The 12,500-nt window shown below is 37.6% G+C and overlaps 3 protein-coding genes and 1 non-coding gene across 8 annotated transcripts; 2 read left to right on the top strand and 2 right to left on the bottom strand.

Moving 5' to 3' along the window:
• The first annotated feature begins 104 nt into the window (after nt 1–104).
• Nucleotides 105–5,044, top strand: LOC123195713 (peptidyl serine alpha-galactosyltransferase-like). The gene is made up of 8 exons (XM_044609522.1): nt 105–745; nt 1,066–1,236; nt 1,689–1,932; nt 2,044–2,244; nt 2,409–2,872; nt 3,207–3,371; nt 3,493–3,736; nt 4,014–5,044. Exons 1-8 carry the CDS (start codon nt 444–446, stop codon nt 4,647–4,649), a joined length of 2,427 nt encoding a protein of 808 aa, XP_044465457.1. The 5' UTR covers nt 105–443; the 3' UTR covers nt 4,650–5,044.
• Nucleotides 5,045–5,446: 402 nt separating this feature from the next.
• TRNAE-CUC lies at nt 5,447–5,519 on the bottom strand. Its single transcript has one exon. It is a non-coding gene; the product is annotated as a tRNA-Glu (tRNA).
• Nucleotides 5,520–5,975: 456 nt separating this feature from the next.
• On the top strand, nt 5,976–8,714 carry LOC123195517 (protein WVD2-like 7). The gene is made up of 8 exons (XM_044609274.1): nt 5,976–6,190; nt 6,311–6,787; nt 6,876–7,103; nt 7,218–7,276; nt 7,724–7,799; nt 7,897–7,959; nt 8,079–8,189; nt 8,298–8,714. Exons 1-8 carry the CDS (start codon nt 6,122–6,124, stop codon nt 8,319–8,321), a joined length of 1,107 nt encoding a protein of 368 aa, XP_044465209.1. The 5' UTR covers nt 5,976–6,121; the 3' UTR covers nt 8,322–8,714.
• LOC123195515 (protein FAR1-RELATED SEQUENCE 7-like) lies at nt 7,981–12,447 on the bottom strand. Of its 5 annotated transcripts, none has more exons than XR_006497489.1 (3): nt 11,913–12,143; nt 9,098–11,675; nt 7,981–8,420 (listed from the first exon to the last, which is right to left on the bottom strand). XR_006497489.1 is itself a non-coding variant. In XM_044609272.1 (3 exons), the coding sequence occupies exon 3, from the start codon at nt 11,669–11,671 to the stop codon at nt 9,266–9,268; it is 2,406 nt and encodes an 801-aa protein (XP_044465207.1). In that variant the 5' UTR covers nt 11,672–11,675; nt 11,913–12,061; nt 12,170–12,447; the 3' UTR covers nt 8,993–9,265. The 5 variants fall into 5 exon arrangements, 4 of the variants coding, with proteins under 4 accessions (XP_044465207.1, XP_044465208.1, XP_044465206.1 ...); XM_044609272.1 differs by lacking the exon at nt 7,981–8,420 and adding an exon at nt 12,170–12,447 and having other exon boundaries at nt 8,993–11,675; nt 11,913–12,061; XM_044609273.1 differs by lacking the exon at nt 7,981–8,420 and adding an exon at nt 12,170–12,447 and having other exon boundaries at nt 8,993–11,675; nt 11,913–12,032.
• Between the last annotated feature and the right edge of the window lie 53 nt (nt 12,448–12,500).

Raw genomic sequence — 12,500 nt, 5'->3', positions numbered from 1 at the left:
CGGTGGGCGTTATTTCATCAAACCTTGGGTGGAAAATGGTAATTTGGCCATCTAGTTAGTATCAAATCTAACTTCAGTTTCGCAAAATCTCCGTTAAACTCAGACCGCGTCAGCACCTGAAGTTCCTCGTGGACAACTTCTCTGCACTTGTCTTTGAATCAGTTGTCCAGCAACTCTGCTGCCATTTTTATGTTTTCGTTAATTTTTTATTCATTTATTAAATCATTATCAAACAACATAAAATTTTTCATCAATATCTTTAATTGCTATTTGCTCACAAAAGAACCTCACCGCTATCACTGTACTTGCTATAATCGGTTTTTTACACAGCATAATAGTTCAATGTTTGACTTCTTAATTTTCGTCTATATTCACTGAAACAATGAAATTCAGATCTTTGAGCCAATACCCATTTTAGATCAGGTTCTGAATTTTGAGTAATAATGGCAACGATCTTAGCCTTTGCTCTGACGTTGTGGATGTCACTGGGTTTCGGGTTTGTTATCGGGTCGCAAAAGCAAGAGGCTCCATACAGGATACACACGCTGTTCTCGGTGGAATGTCAGAACTACTTTGATTGGCAGACGGTGGGGCTAATGCACAGCTTCAAAAAGTCCGGTCAACCCGGACCCATAACCCGACTCCTCAGTTGTACGGACAAGGAGAAGAAGAAATATAGAGGGATGCATTTGGCTCCTACTCTTGAAGTGCCCTCTATGAGTAGACACCCCAAAACTGGTGACTGGTACTTTCTCTGTTTCATTAGCTAGGTTATGGTTTTGAATGTTGTTTTGATCAGAATTTGAGCATTTCTGGGTTCGTTCGTTTGTTTATTGTTGTTTTAATTGATTATTTGCTTTGAATTTGGTGTTAATCATATGCATTCCTTGCTAAAGGATGTGCTTTGTTGTTCATGTTAACTTGAGCTGATTTGCTGCACTAGTCTTAGAGCCCATTCTTCAAATTTTTTCCCTCCGAAAATAAAAAATGAAGGGTTTGAGATCCAAAAATTTCCTTTCCCAGGAGGAAAGAAAGCTGATAAAGTTATTATGTTTTGTTCTGCAGGTACCCTGCTATTAACAAACCTGCTGGGCTCGTTCACTGGCTTAAATATAGTAAGGATGCTGAGAATGTTGATTGGGTTGTAATTCTGGATGCAGACATGGTAATAAGGGGTCCAATTATACCCTGGGAACTTGGTGCAGAAAAAGGCAGACCAGTTGCAGCATATTACGGGTATCTACATTCCTATGAAATTTAAATTATTCAGTCTCACAGTTGAGTATTTCACTATTTCTTCTGGAAAACCAAATTTAAGAATGTTTACTTGTAAGATGCTGTTGGTGTGACTAAACTACATCTCGGCTACAACAAAGGGTGACCAGACAGGAGTCTTTTGCTGCAAACTTTTTCATAGTAAATTTTCCTTCTCATATTTAAGTAAAATCTATGATTAAGGGATAGAGTGCATTTACCCTTTGGTGAATCAAACTTTGCCTTTCGAGAATTCAGAACTTAATATATTTTTCTGCTCATTTTTGGATCATGTTCCCATGTGAAGCTTATTGGGACTTTCTATTTGTGCCAAATTAGCATTAATTAACTGCATATAGTTTTCACATTTTTCTTTCTTGTCCCTCGTAGTGATTGTTCATGTCGGTACACATTAATGCGATGAAGTGTTTCAGGTACTTGATTGGATGTGATAATATTCTAGCTAAGTTGCACACAATGCACCCGGAGTTCTGTGACAAAGTTGGTGGACTTTTGGCCATGCACATCGATGATCTTCGAGCATTGGCACCCTTGTGGCTTTCAAAGACAGAAGAAGTGCGTGACGACAGAGCTCACTGGGCAACCAATATAACAGGTGACGTCTATGGACAAGGGTGGATCAGTGAGATGTATGGTTACTCATTCGGTGCAGCTGAAGTAAGTTGGTTTGTCTGTTTTTTTCTTTTTTCTTGTTATTCAAACACTTTTTTTTCTTTTTCTATTCCTTTTTGGTTTCTCTGTTCATGATTATGCTCTTTCTTATTTTAGGTCGGACTTCGGCACAAGATAAATGATAACTTGATGATTTATCCTGGCTATACTCCACGAGAGGGTATTGAGCCTATTCTTCTTCACTATGGTTTGCCATTTACAGTGGGAAATTGGTCGTTTAGTAAATATGATCACCATGATGATGATATTGTCTATGATTGCGCTCGGCTCTTTCCTGAACCTCCTTATCCTAGAGAGGTATATGAACCTAGAGAGAAATAAAAGCAGCATTTATTATCAACAAAAATTGATCCCAAAATTGTTTTCGTCTTTTACTATTATATGGAGAATGATGTACATCTCAAATCTCATTCAAGATAATCAGATTGGTAATTGAAACTTAAGATTCTTTCTCTGTGCAGGTAAGAGCTATGGAATCTAATCCAAACAAAAGAAGAGCGATGTTTTTAAGTTTAGAGTGTGTCAACACCATAAATGAGGGTCTTCTGCTGCAACATGCAGCTGATGGATGCTATAAACCAAAGTGGTCTAAATACTTGAGCTTTTTAAAAAGCAGAACTTTTGCTGAACTAACCCGACCTAAACTCCTGACTCCTGATAGTATAAAAACTCGGGCAGCTGAACAGCTAGATGAACCTGGGAGACTGCATCCAAAAATTCATACCATATTTTCCACAGAATGTACCCCCTACTTTGATTGGCAGACTGTTGGGCTTGTGCACAGTTTTCACCAGAGTGGCCAGCCTGGAAATATCACACGACTTCTTAGTTGTACAGATGAAGACCTAAAGGAATACAAAGGCCATGATCTTGCTCCCACTCATTATGTCCCTTCCATGAGTCGTCATCCACTTACAGCCGATTGGTAATTCACCTCCCTTTTTTTTGCTTCTATTAGAATGTTTTTAGTCTTCTTAGGTTTGTCTTAACACCAAAACTAGGCCACCTTCTTCACATAAAGTATGTTGAATCTGGAAAACATCTACTTATGCACATGGCCAAGACTGTTACTTTATGCAGAGTGACATTTAGAAGTCTGCAATAGTAGCATTAAAATTGGAAGAGTTTATATAATTAGATTTTAGACATCTTTTTCTCAATGGTTGTGCTAGTTTGTACAAAGAGGGCAATAAGGAAGGTTAAGGGCTTATTAATCATGAAACAGTATGCCAAAAAATTTTTTTTTTCCTCCTTGTCAGGTATCCAGCGATCAATAAACCTGCTGCAGTCCTTCACTGGCTTAATCATGCAAATGTTGATGCAGAGTTTATAGTTATTCTAGATGCTGACATGATCATGAGAGGTCCAATTACTCCATGGGAGTTCAAAGCAGCACGTGGCCGGCCAGTGTCGACACCCTATGAGTAAGAATATATATGCATTTGCACCCCAGTATACCTTCCTTGCTCTCATTATGTTTATAAATTTGTTGTGTACAAAGTTAATTGACTTATATATCTACCTTTTTTTTATTTGGCATGTTAGCTACCTTATTGGTTGTGACAATGAGCTCGCAAAACTCCATACACACCATCCTGATGCTTGTGAGAAGGTTGGAGGTGTAATTATTATGCATATAGATGATCTCAGGAAATTTGCTATGCTATGGCTGCATAAAACTGAGGAGGTTCGTGCTGACAAAGATCGTTATGCCAGAAACATCACTGGAGATATATATGAATCTGGATGGATTAGTGAGATGTATGGTTACTCATTTGGAGCTGCAGAGGTAATTTATTCTAGAACTTCTATATCTCTAAGCATTATGGAGAACCTGCCAAGTATCTGTTTGGGAAATTCTATTAGTACTATTCTATGAAGTGATTGTGATAAATTGAGTCGCTTACATGTTCAGTCTTCATATGTTGATTCTTTTGTCCTCTATATTGTGGTTTCAGATGATATGAACTCCTTCAACTAAAGTTAATATTCCTGTTTTTAAGTTTTTTATGTGTTTCATTGCTATCTGAGATAATGTTTCTTTGAAAATGTTTTTTCTTATGCAGTTGCAACTGCGGCATGTCATAAGCAGGGAAATATTGATATACCCTGGATATATTCCTGAACCTGGTGTCAACTACAGAGTTTTCCACTATGGTTTGGAATTTGGAGTTGGTAATTGGAGTTTTGACAAATTTAACTGGAGATCTGTTGATGTGGTCAACAATTGCTGGGCTCAGTTCCCAGAACCTCCTGAACCATCAACACTTAATCAGACTAATGAGAATCTCCTGCAACGAGACATGCTTAGTATAGAATGTTTAAATAAACTTAATGAAGCACTGCACTTGCATCATATAAGGAGGAACTGTCCCGATCCCAATTCCTTATCCATATCGAATTCTACTACAACTAAGGAAACTGTAAATAACAGGAAACTCGGCAGGGTTAGCGGAATTGATACTCAGGAATCAGCTCTGCCTGCAGTAAAAGATGGGCTATTCAGTTCTTTGAGGTTCTGGGCTATTGTTTTGTGGGCATTTTGTGGTGTTGGTTTCTTGGTAGTCATGTTTGTGGTATTTTCAGGCCGAAAAGGAAAGGGAACACGAGGTAAAAGTCACAGAAACAAGAGAAGAACTTATTTAGGAATGTCAGACACGAGTGGACGAGATAGACTTCTTCGTGGTGACCTTGCTCTATAACCAAAATCCTACCAGAAAAACACCATATTTTATAGAGTGTTGAACATTCTGGCACACAAAAAAGAGTCAAATAGTCATCTTTTAATGAAATAGCTTTGGAAAGCTTTCTACTTGCTGTTAAGGTAAGCCGATATTTCCATGATGGTATAGCAGATGATTTGAGTTCATTGCCTACTAGTGCAATAGTTGTTCCAGCAAAAGGTCGACTTCCAAGCTTCTGCTGCCAGAACACTTCAATTTTTGCACACTTGGTCAAAACCAGTTTTGTGAAGGTATAACATATGTTCTACATCCAAATTTAGTTGAGTTACTAAACTGAAAGGCAGGCCAATGAATTAACCCAGTATAGCATTGTAGTTGAAGAAATAATAATAGCATTGCAAAAATTTTGTTCCTTTTGTACTGTAACTATGAACGGTCCTTACATGTTATTCTACAAGCAGCATAATAGAAGATGAAACAATTAAAAAAAGAAACCAGAACCAGGCAATGCCTTAGGCAGGGTGGCAGTGGTTATTAACAAGTATTTGAAGTATAAAATAGCCTTTTATTTTAACTATCTTTCGATTTTATCCGCACCACAGCCAGAACCAGACTTGTAAGTTTACATTTTAATGGCTCTTGTTTATTTAAACTGGCCTACGGACCCATGAAGGGTTGTGCTTCATTATTATTTTTTAGCTGAATTTTGACTTCTGTTCAAGAGTCCATGCCTCCAATTTTTCCTTTTGTGTTTTTTGGTTGCTTTTTCGCTGTCATTCAACAAAACTAAAAGGGGAAAAAATTACCAAAAGGGATTCCGTTGCCGGGACTTGAACCCGGGTCTCTCGGGTGAGAGCCGAGTATCCTAACCACCTAGACTACAACGGAGTTTGTTCCACTCGAGAAATTATAGCTATATGTTAACAGGCTACATTTTAGAGAACAAACAACTCAAAGCCGTTGATTATTGTTTTTGTCCACACTCTATAAGACATCAGTGTCTTTTGTTAGTGGTGTTGCAATTGTAACAACTAGCTGTTCAGCTTCCTAAAATCTCACCTCACCTGCGTCTTTCCTTCATGGTCAATCACCGTCTCTTTCAAATCCAAACTAATCACATCCTTGAACAACTTTTGCTTTACTTCACCTTTCTCATTCTACCTTGAGCAAGCAGGCTTTGGGGCCTTCAAATTTCAAATTTCAATAAAAAATTTGAAACATGTAGGTCCCCAATGAGCTAAAAAAGTGTTCCAGAAAAAAATTAGGGGACCCACCTGGAAATAATGAAAGAGAAAAAGACAGCACCAAACTTTTCACATCTGAGCTGGCTATGGCTTGCTTTTCTCCAACAGGGACCATACACTTTCCAATTAAATTTCGAATTTTAATTCCGTTTGGGAAGTGGGAATGGATAAAAATATGTTTTGCAGTAACTAGAGACCTCAAAGATTGGATCTTTTGTCGTTTGGAAAAACTTCCATTGCAGAGATATGGGAGAATCAATCTGTCTCATGCAACCATTTTCCTACATTTCCGACATTCCTAATGAAGCCAAAGAGGTTTGTTTTTTACTTTTGGGTTGAAATTATTCATTGTAATGCTATATGGGTCGGTTCATTTTCACCCGTTGTTTTTTTTGGCTTCTGAAGTTTTTGGTTGTGAAATCTTTCGTGCTCCAGGGGAACCCCATTAATGCACTTGGGCAGACAGTTTCGTTTGGCAGGTTCATTTCAGAGTCTTTGTCTTGGGAGAAATGGTCAACGTTTCCTCATAGGAAATATGTTGAAGAGGCTGAGAGACACTCCCGCCCGGGATCAGTTGCAGAGAAGAAAGCTTTCTTTGAAGCTCATTATAAACAAATTGCGGAAAGAAAAGCAGCAGCTGCAGCTTTGCTTGAGCAAGCACAAAATAATGCTTCAAAAAATATTCCTGAATCAGAATCCGAAGATAGAGTCAATAGTGTCATGGCCAGTGAGTATAATGAAGGCAACAAGGTGGAAGCAGCAGATTTTCTAAATCAAAACAAGGTTCTTGTGGAGAAAAATGTGAATGTGGAATCAACAAAGCAGATTTGTAATTACAATAACAAGTTTGAGGCATTAAGTAATCTTGGGGAGGATGATAGAACAACTCAAATGGGGAAACCTCAGTCGAAGGTAACAATGTTGACAGTTATCTTGTTTCATTTTCAGGTTCCAATGTCTTTGCGGTCACCATTTTTCTTTTGGGGTTTTCTTGTAGCAGAATTTGGACTTTAAAAAAGATGAAAATTTTTCAATTAGCAAGAAGAAACCAACACTATCATCCTCAAAGTCATCAAGTTCTGGTAAAGCAACTAAGCTGCCGTCATCACCAACCAGACCAACAATTCTATCTCATTCCAAGAAGGAAAACAACTCCACTCCAATGAACAAGAAATCTGCAATGGACTTAGCTGAGAAGAAAAGATTAACTCCAATATCAACTCACAAGGTGCTCACTTTTCTTTTCATTGTTCTGCGGATGCAATATTTATTTTATTAAATGATCTCGAATCTTTGCAACGTTTCTCATACTTGCTAAAATAATTTCATTTTTGGTTGTCAGGCATCTGTGTGTAGAGCAGCAAAGCATCCCTTAGCCACTCCTTGGTCAGAAAATAGAAGGTATCTTGGTTTATTCAGATTTTAGAGAGAGAGAACCTTATGATAATATTGATATTCTGATATTGTTGATTCAGTATGTATAAAATCTGATAGAAGGGAATGTTTCGAAGTAGTTTGTGATGTTCATGGTGGTATTCATAATTTAGTAAAACAAAATTACTTTTCATCTTTATGTGACACATGGAAATTGGTGGTTTCATCTTCTCCTCGATACTAAGGAAACCAAAAAAGCCTTGAATAGAATGTTCTGAACTTCTTTGCCCACCATAAGAGCCAAAATGTTGTTGACTGTGCGACCATAACCTTTCCTAACATTTCATCAGTAATATTCATAAACTATGGTCCCATGAGCTGATAAAATGGCATTTGCCACTTAATTTTGAAGGACTTAAAGTCTTGATTATTGTCTTTTTATGCCGTTAGTTCAAAGTTTTCTAGTGCCTGCAGAAACAAATTGCAATCTCCAAATGCATCTACATCTTTTCGTTCCAGGATTGAAGAGAGAGCTGCAAAGGGACAGGAGGCAAGGCTTTGCACAATTAATGATTTCCACTCTATTTCACTGTGCTGTAATATGGTGTGGTTAATCTTTTGTTAACTTTGTAATTTTCTTTTTCCAGAAGCTTGAAGAGACATTTAATGCCAATCAAGCACAAAAAATCCAACACCGAGCAACACTTCAGGTTGTAACTTTCTGCCAAGCATATTGTAAATGTGAATCACTTCCTTCATATTTCAATATTGAATTGAGTTCATAGTTCATATCAGTACATGACAGCCATTGATCCTTTTGTTTGAGCAGGGGAAAGCAGAAACAGAACTAAGAAAACTGCGACAAAGCCTTTGCTTCAAGGCCAGGCCACTGCCAAATTTCTATAAAGAAAGAGCAGCATCTAAGGATGAGATGAAAAAGGTACATTCTGTCTAAACTTATCTGTAAAATATGTCTTCCCTAGTTTTGCCATGCAGCCAGCAGGTAAAATAATGTAATATTTCTTCTTCTGATTCTCCTCTCTTACAGGTTCCAACGACACAGCCTCCATAACCAAAAGTAGGAAAAACTTCCACACCCAGAACAGTCCAGTGCAAACTCTGCCAACCTTCTCAGAAGCCTTCAACCAAGAACATTGATTCTAATCTATTGCTGACAAAGAGAAGTCACAATTCAAGATCTACTAGGCTTACTCATGAGAATACATCTCCAAATATTCAGCAAGACTAAGCAAAACCATTCAAGTATAATGTTCTTAGTAATCAAGCAATGTTTAGCTTGTTGAATGAATAGGTTGAGTTTTCATGATGCATGAGACCTAGGACTATTAATCATTACAATCGTGTTCTGTATACAGAGTTTTTCCTGTAATTAGTCTTTACTAGCATCAGCTATTGTAAAAATTACTTTGTACCATTAAATACTATAAACATAGTATTTTCAATACTGGAATCATCTTGACATATGGTCCATGCAAAATTGTTGAGCTAACCATTTTAACTCAAAAATGCTGAAAGCCACAATTTTTGTTTAAATTTGAACAGCCCATTTACTTCAATATACTGATGGTGGTAAATAAAGGAGACTTATACGTCTTTATGCAGTATAAGCTACCACTAAAAATCAACCTCTTTGGCAAATCCAACAACATGTTGATGGGAATTTGTGCGTGTGAGTAAGAGCAAAGAGTAGAGAGCAAAACAAAACAAAAAGAAGCAAGAAAATAAAGGGAATGTAATAATCGGTCTCACATTCTTTTATGCCATAAAATACAAGTGCAAGATGGTAATCAAACAGGTAATGTACAATACATCTACAAAAATACTCACCTTTGCTCTCTCTTCACATGAATTTGCTTAGGAGCAAATTGAAAAATGCTTCCTCACATGCAGAATCCATGGCTACCATCCCATTTTTTGAGATCAGAGACCTACTGTCAGCTCCCATAAGCCAACTTCCAGGCGATGTCATGTAATACACCCACTATGTATAGAATTTCAAACCCTCGCATATCTTGTCCACCTCTTTAAGATATAACGGTCAGGTAGTATTTTGATATTTCTGTAGTCAAGCACTTTTAATGCATGACTGCATAAAACTCCCATATACTCAAATTTCATACAGCTGCACAGGACTGTCTCATCAGACAAGTTATACGTCACCGTATACTCTTGTTGTTGCCTGTATAGGCTCACTTTATACTCAAACAATGAACCAGTCCCAGTGCATTGATTAATGACAGTATTCAGACACGTTTCATATTCTTGTTGAAACAGTTCAAATATCTTTGGTGTGTAAACATCCCTTGCATGCTTCAGGAGAATCACATCCCCCATTAGTTTTGGCATGTGTTGGTTCATATCATAGTTAGTTTCTAATTCTTTGTAGTGCCAATCATTCACCATTTTCCCAAGTTGCTTGAAAAATAATAGCACATCCGAGTCAGACTTCAGATACTTCCTCAAGTTAGCTGAAAAACATTCACATAGTTGTGCACATCTTATATCAGCGCAAAATATATGCCTTCTGTACGCTGTGGCCCACTTCTCTCTATCTTTAAATATCTCATTCAACCATTCATTTTCCCAGAGACCATAAACATCCAGCATAACTTTCCATGCATGGATGAAGTCCTCTTCCTCCTCATGATCAAAGAAGCAACTACATAAATCATTTTCAAAGGAATCTGAGCCCACAAACATGTGGTGTAGTTGTTTAAGAGCTTTTTGATACATGTGCCAAACACATATTCGATGAAGTGTTCCGGGCAGTGCGAAATCAATCGCTTCAGCCAGTACCGCATCTTGATCAGTGAGGATAGTTTTTGGCCTTTTCCCAGACATCACCCCTATGAAAGTTTGAAACAACCACTTGAAAGACTCGACAGTTTCATCATACATTAGTGCAGCACCAAAGATCACCATTTGCTTATGATGGTTCACCCCAATGAAAGGTGAAAATGGTCGACCATCTTTGACTAATTTGCAGGTTGTATCAAAGCAAACCACATCACCAAAGTCACTATAATCCACTACCATCTTTGAATCGGCCCAAAATATATTAGTTATTTGATCTTCAGCATCAAGTTGCATAACATAGATGAAAGATGGATTTTTCAATTGCTTACTTTGCAAATATTGTTGTATCCTTTCTACTTCACCCTCTTTCATTTCTCTTGTATGTTTAAAAGAAAGTTTGTTTTTGTAATCTATGGGATTATATCCATGTTCATCTCCAAGTGTGTTGTGTGGTATTGTAAAGACATCTTGTGCATTCCCTTCAGCAACTTTGGACACAACTAACCTCTTTTGTGATCTTAACATGCGCACTCGACATGCAGTGACAAGCTCATGATTGTGCTTTTCTTCAAAATGCGTGACCCGGTATTTACCATCAGATTGACGAGAAATCACCAACTGTGCCAAGCAACCAACTCTGGTTTCCTTTCGAGATCTCTTCACATTCAAATCCCGCTTGTCTTTTTGCCGATAACCTTCCCTAAAACAGGTGAACCTCCTAGATGCCACAGCACCATCTATTTTGCTCCTATTTACATAATCTTTTCGAACACTAAAACCTATCCGTCCAGCATATGCATTATAAAACTCATATGCATGGTCTTCTGACTCAAACCCCATTCCGAGTTTTGGTTTTCCATCCATCCTAGAACTATTAACTAAGTCAGCTTCAACTGCTTGAGCAAAGGTTAATCTCTTCTGTGATGGTAACATATAGGTGGTACTTTGTGTCACAAACTCATGATTATGTTTTATTTCAAAATGGGTAACACGGAACCTTCCATTAGGTTGACGTGCAATAGTCATATGTGCCAAGCAACCTGTTCTTGTTTCCTGCCCGGACTTCCTGACATTCACATTATGCTTTGCTGGCCGATAACCTTGCCTATAACAAGTGTATCTCCTGGAAACAACTGCACCATTTACCCTACTTTTATTCACAAAATCTTTCCTGATGCTGAATCCCTCCAACACAGCATATCTGCTGTAACATTTGTATGCATGATCTTCTGATTCAAACTCCATGCCAACTTTTGGTATCACATATGTAACTTCCTCATCTTTTACAAGTATCCCAGCCCCAGATGCATTTGAACTTTGAGATATCTGCTCACCACCAACATCCATCTCACACTTGTTGGAGGAGGAAGCTCGTGGAGTCTGACAATCATTATTAATATCCCCCAGATTTTTATCAATATCAATGGAAGAAACACTTGGGTCCTGACAATCACACTCACTATCAGTACTTTCACAGCTACTTTCTACAGAGGAATCCATTTGGCTTTCCCTCTCCTGCCCCACATCGATGTGAAGCTTCTGAAGTTCAATTTTAACATTCTCTTTACGTTGATGGCTTGACACATCAGCCTCTCTACAATCCATCAGCCTTCATTCCAATAAGTAAACGGAAGCCATGAGTATAAGTTGAAAAGTAGTCAGTATTCACAATGATTAACTCAATAGCAACATTTAGGTAAAGCAAACAAAAGATAATCCATAACTAAATAAAGCCTAAACATGAGTAAAATGCTCAAGTATGAGCTTGAAAATGCTTAAAAATCTATTAAACATAAGAAACATCAAACTATCACTTTTCTTTTAATGCAAAATTATAAAAACTTACTATTTCCTTTCAAATTATACAGCAGATACAACACCAAAATGCCAAACCCCACAAGCTGATTACTTCATATCTCGTGTTTCTTAACTCCATATTCAAAATTGAACACTTAATCTTGAACTCCTAAATAATTCTTGGAGTGAACAAACCCACTTCAGCATATGCAATTACAAAGAAATTAAGCAATTTACAGATAAATTCTCAACACTATAAGGACAGAAGGAGAATGAAAAACTTTAAGGTGTGAAGAAAGTGCAAACCTTGTTATGATCAAGCAGAAATCAACGGACGGGATCTTCTGATTTCGGTTGGGTAAAATGGTGGGACTGATTATAACACCGTGAATAGAGGAACTGGACGAACTGTAGAGCTTTAGGGCATCTACTTTTTAGTTGGTGAGTTACAAAAACGGAGATGAAGAGAAAAGCCACGTGTCAGATTCTCACGTCGGTTGCGTTCCGTTCTATTTTGACGTGGCTATCTACGATTGGTTAACTGGACTCCATCACATGTTGCTACTTGGCAGGGAGTTTTGGATTTTTCTTATATCATTTCATTTTTAAAAAGTTAAAATAAGAAAATTAAATTGGA

Source organism: Mangifera indica, chromosome 14, assembly GCF_011075055.1.
Source record: "Mangifera indica cultivar Alphonso chromosome 14, CATAS_Mindica_2.1, whole genome shotgun sequence".
In the NCBI taxonomy this organism is placed as follows: domain Eukaryota; kingdom Viridiplantae; phylum Streptophyta; class Magnoliopsida; order Sapindales; family Anacardiaceae; genus Mangifera; species Mangifera indica.
This window is presented reverse-complemented; position numbering and strand designations above follow the sequence as displayed.

Coding starts and splice junctions, on each gene's coding strand:
- LOC123195713 (XM_044609522.1), top strand. CDS start 444: ATGGCAACGATCTTAGCCTTTGCTCTGACGTTGTGGATGTCACTGGGT. Junction 1,237..1,688: donor CCAGTTGCAGCATATTACGG/GTATCTACATTC, acceptor GAAGTGTTTCAG/GTACTTGATTGGATGTGATA. Junction 2,873..3,206: donor CATCCACTTACAGCCGATTG/GTAATTCACCTC, acceptor CCTCCTTGTCAG/GTATCCAGCGATCAATAAAC.
- LOC123195517 (XM_044609274.1), top strand. CDS start 6,122: ATGGGAGAATCAATCTGTCTCATGCAACCATTTTCCTACATTTCCGAC. Junction 7,104..7,217: donor CTCCAATATCAACTCACAAG/GTGCTCACTTTT, acceptor TTTGGTTGTCAG/GCATCTGTGTGTAGAGCAGC. Junction 7,277..7,723: donor CCTTGGTCAGAAAATAGAAG/GTATCTTGGTTT, acceptor TAGTGCCTGCAG/AAACAAATTGCAATCTCCAA.
- LOC123195515 (XM_044609272.1), bottom strand. CDS start 11,671: ATGGATTGTAGAGAGGCTGATGTGTCAAGCCATCAACGTAAAGAGAAT.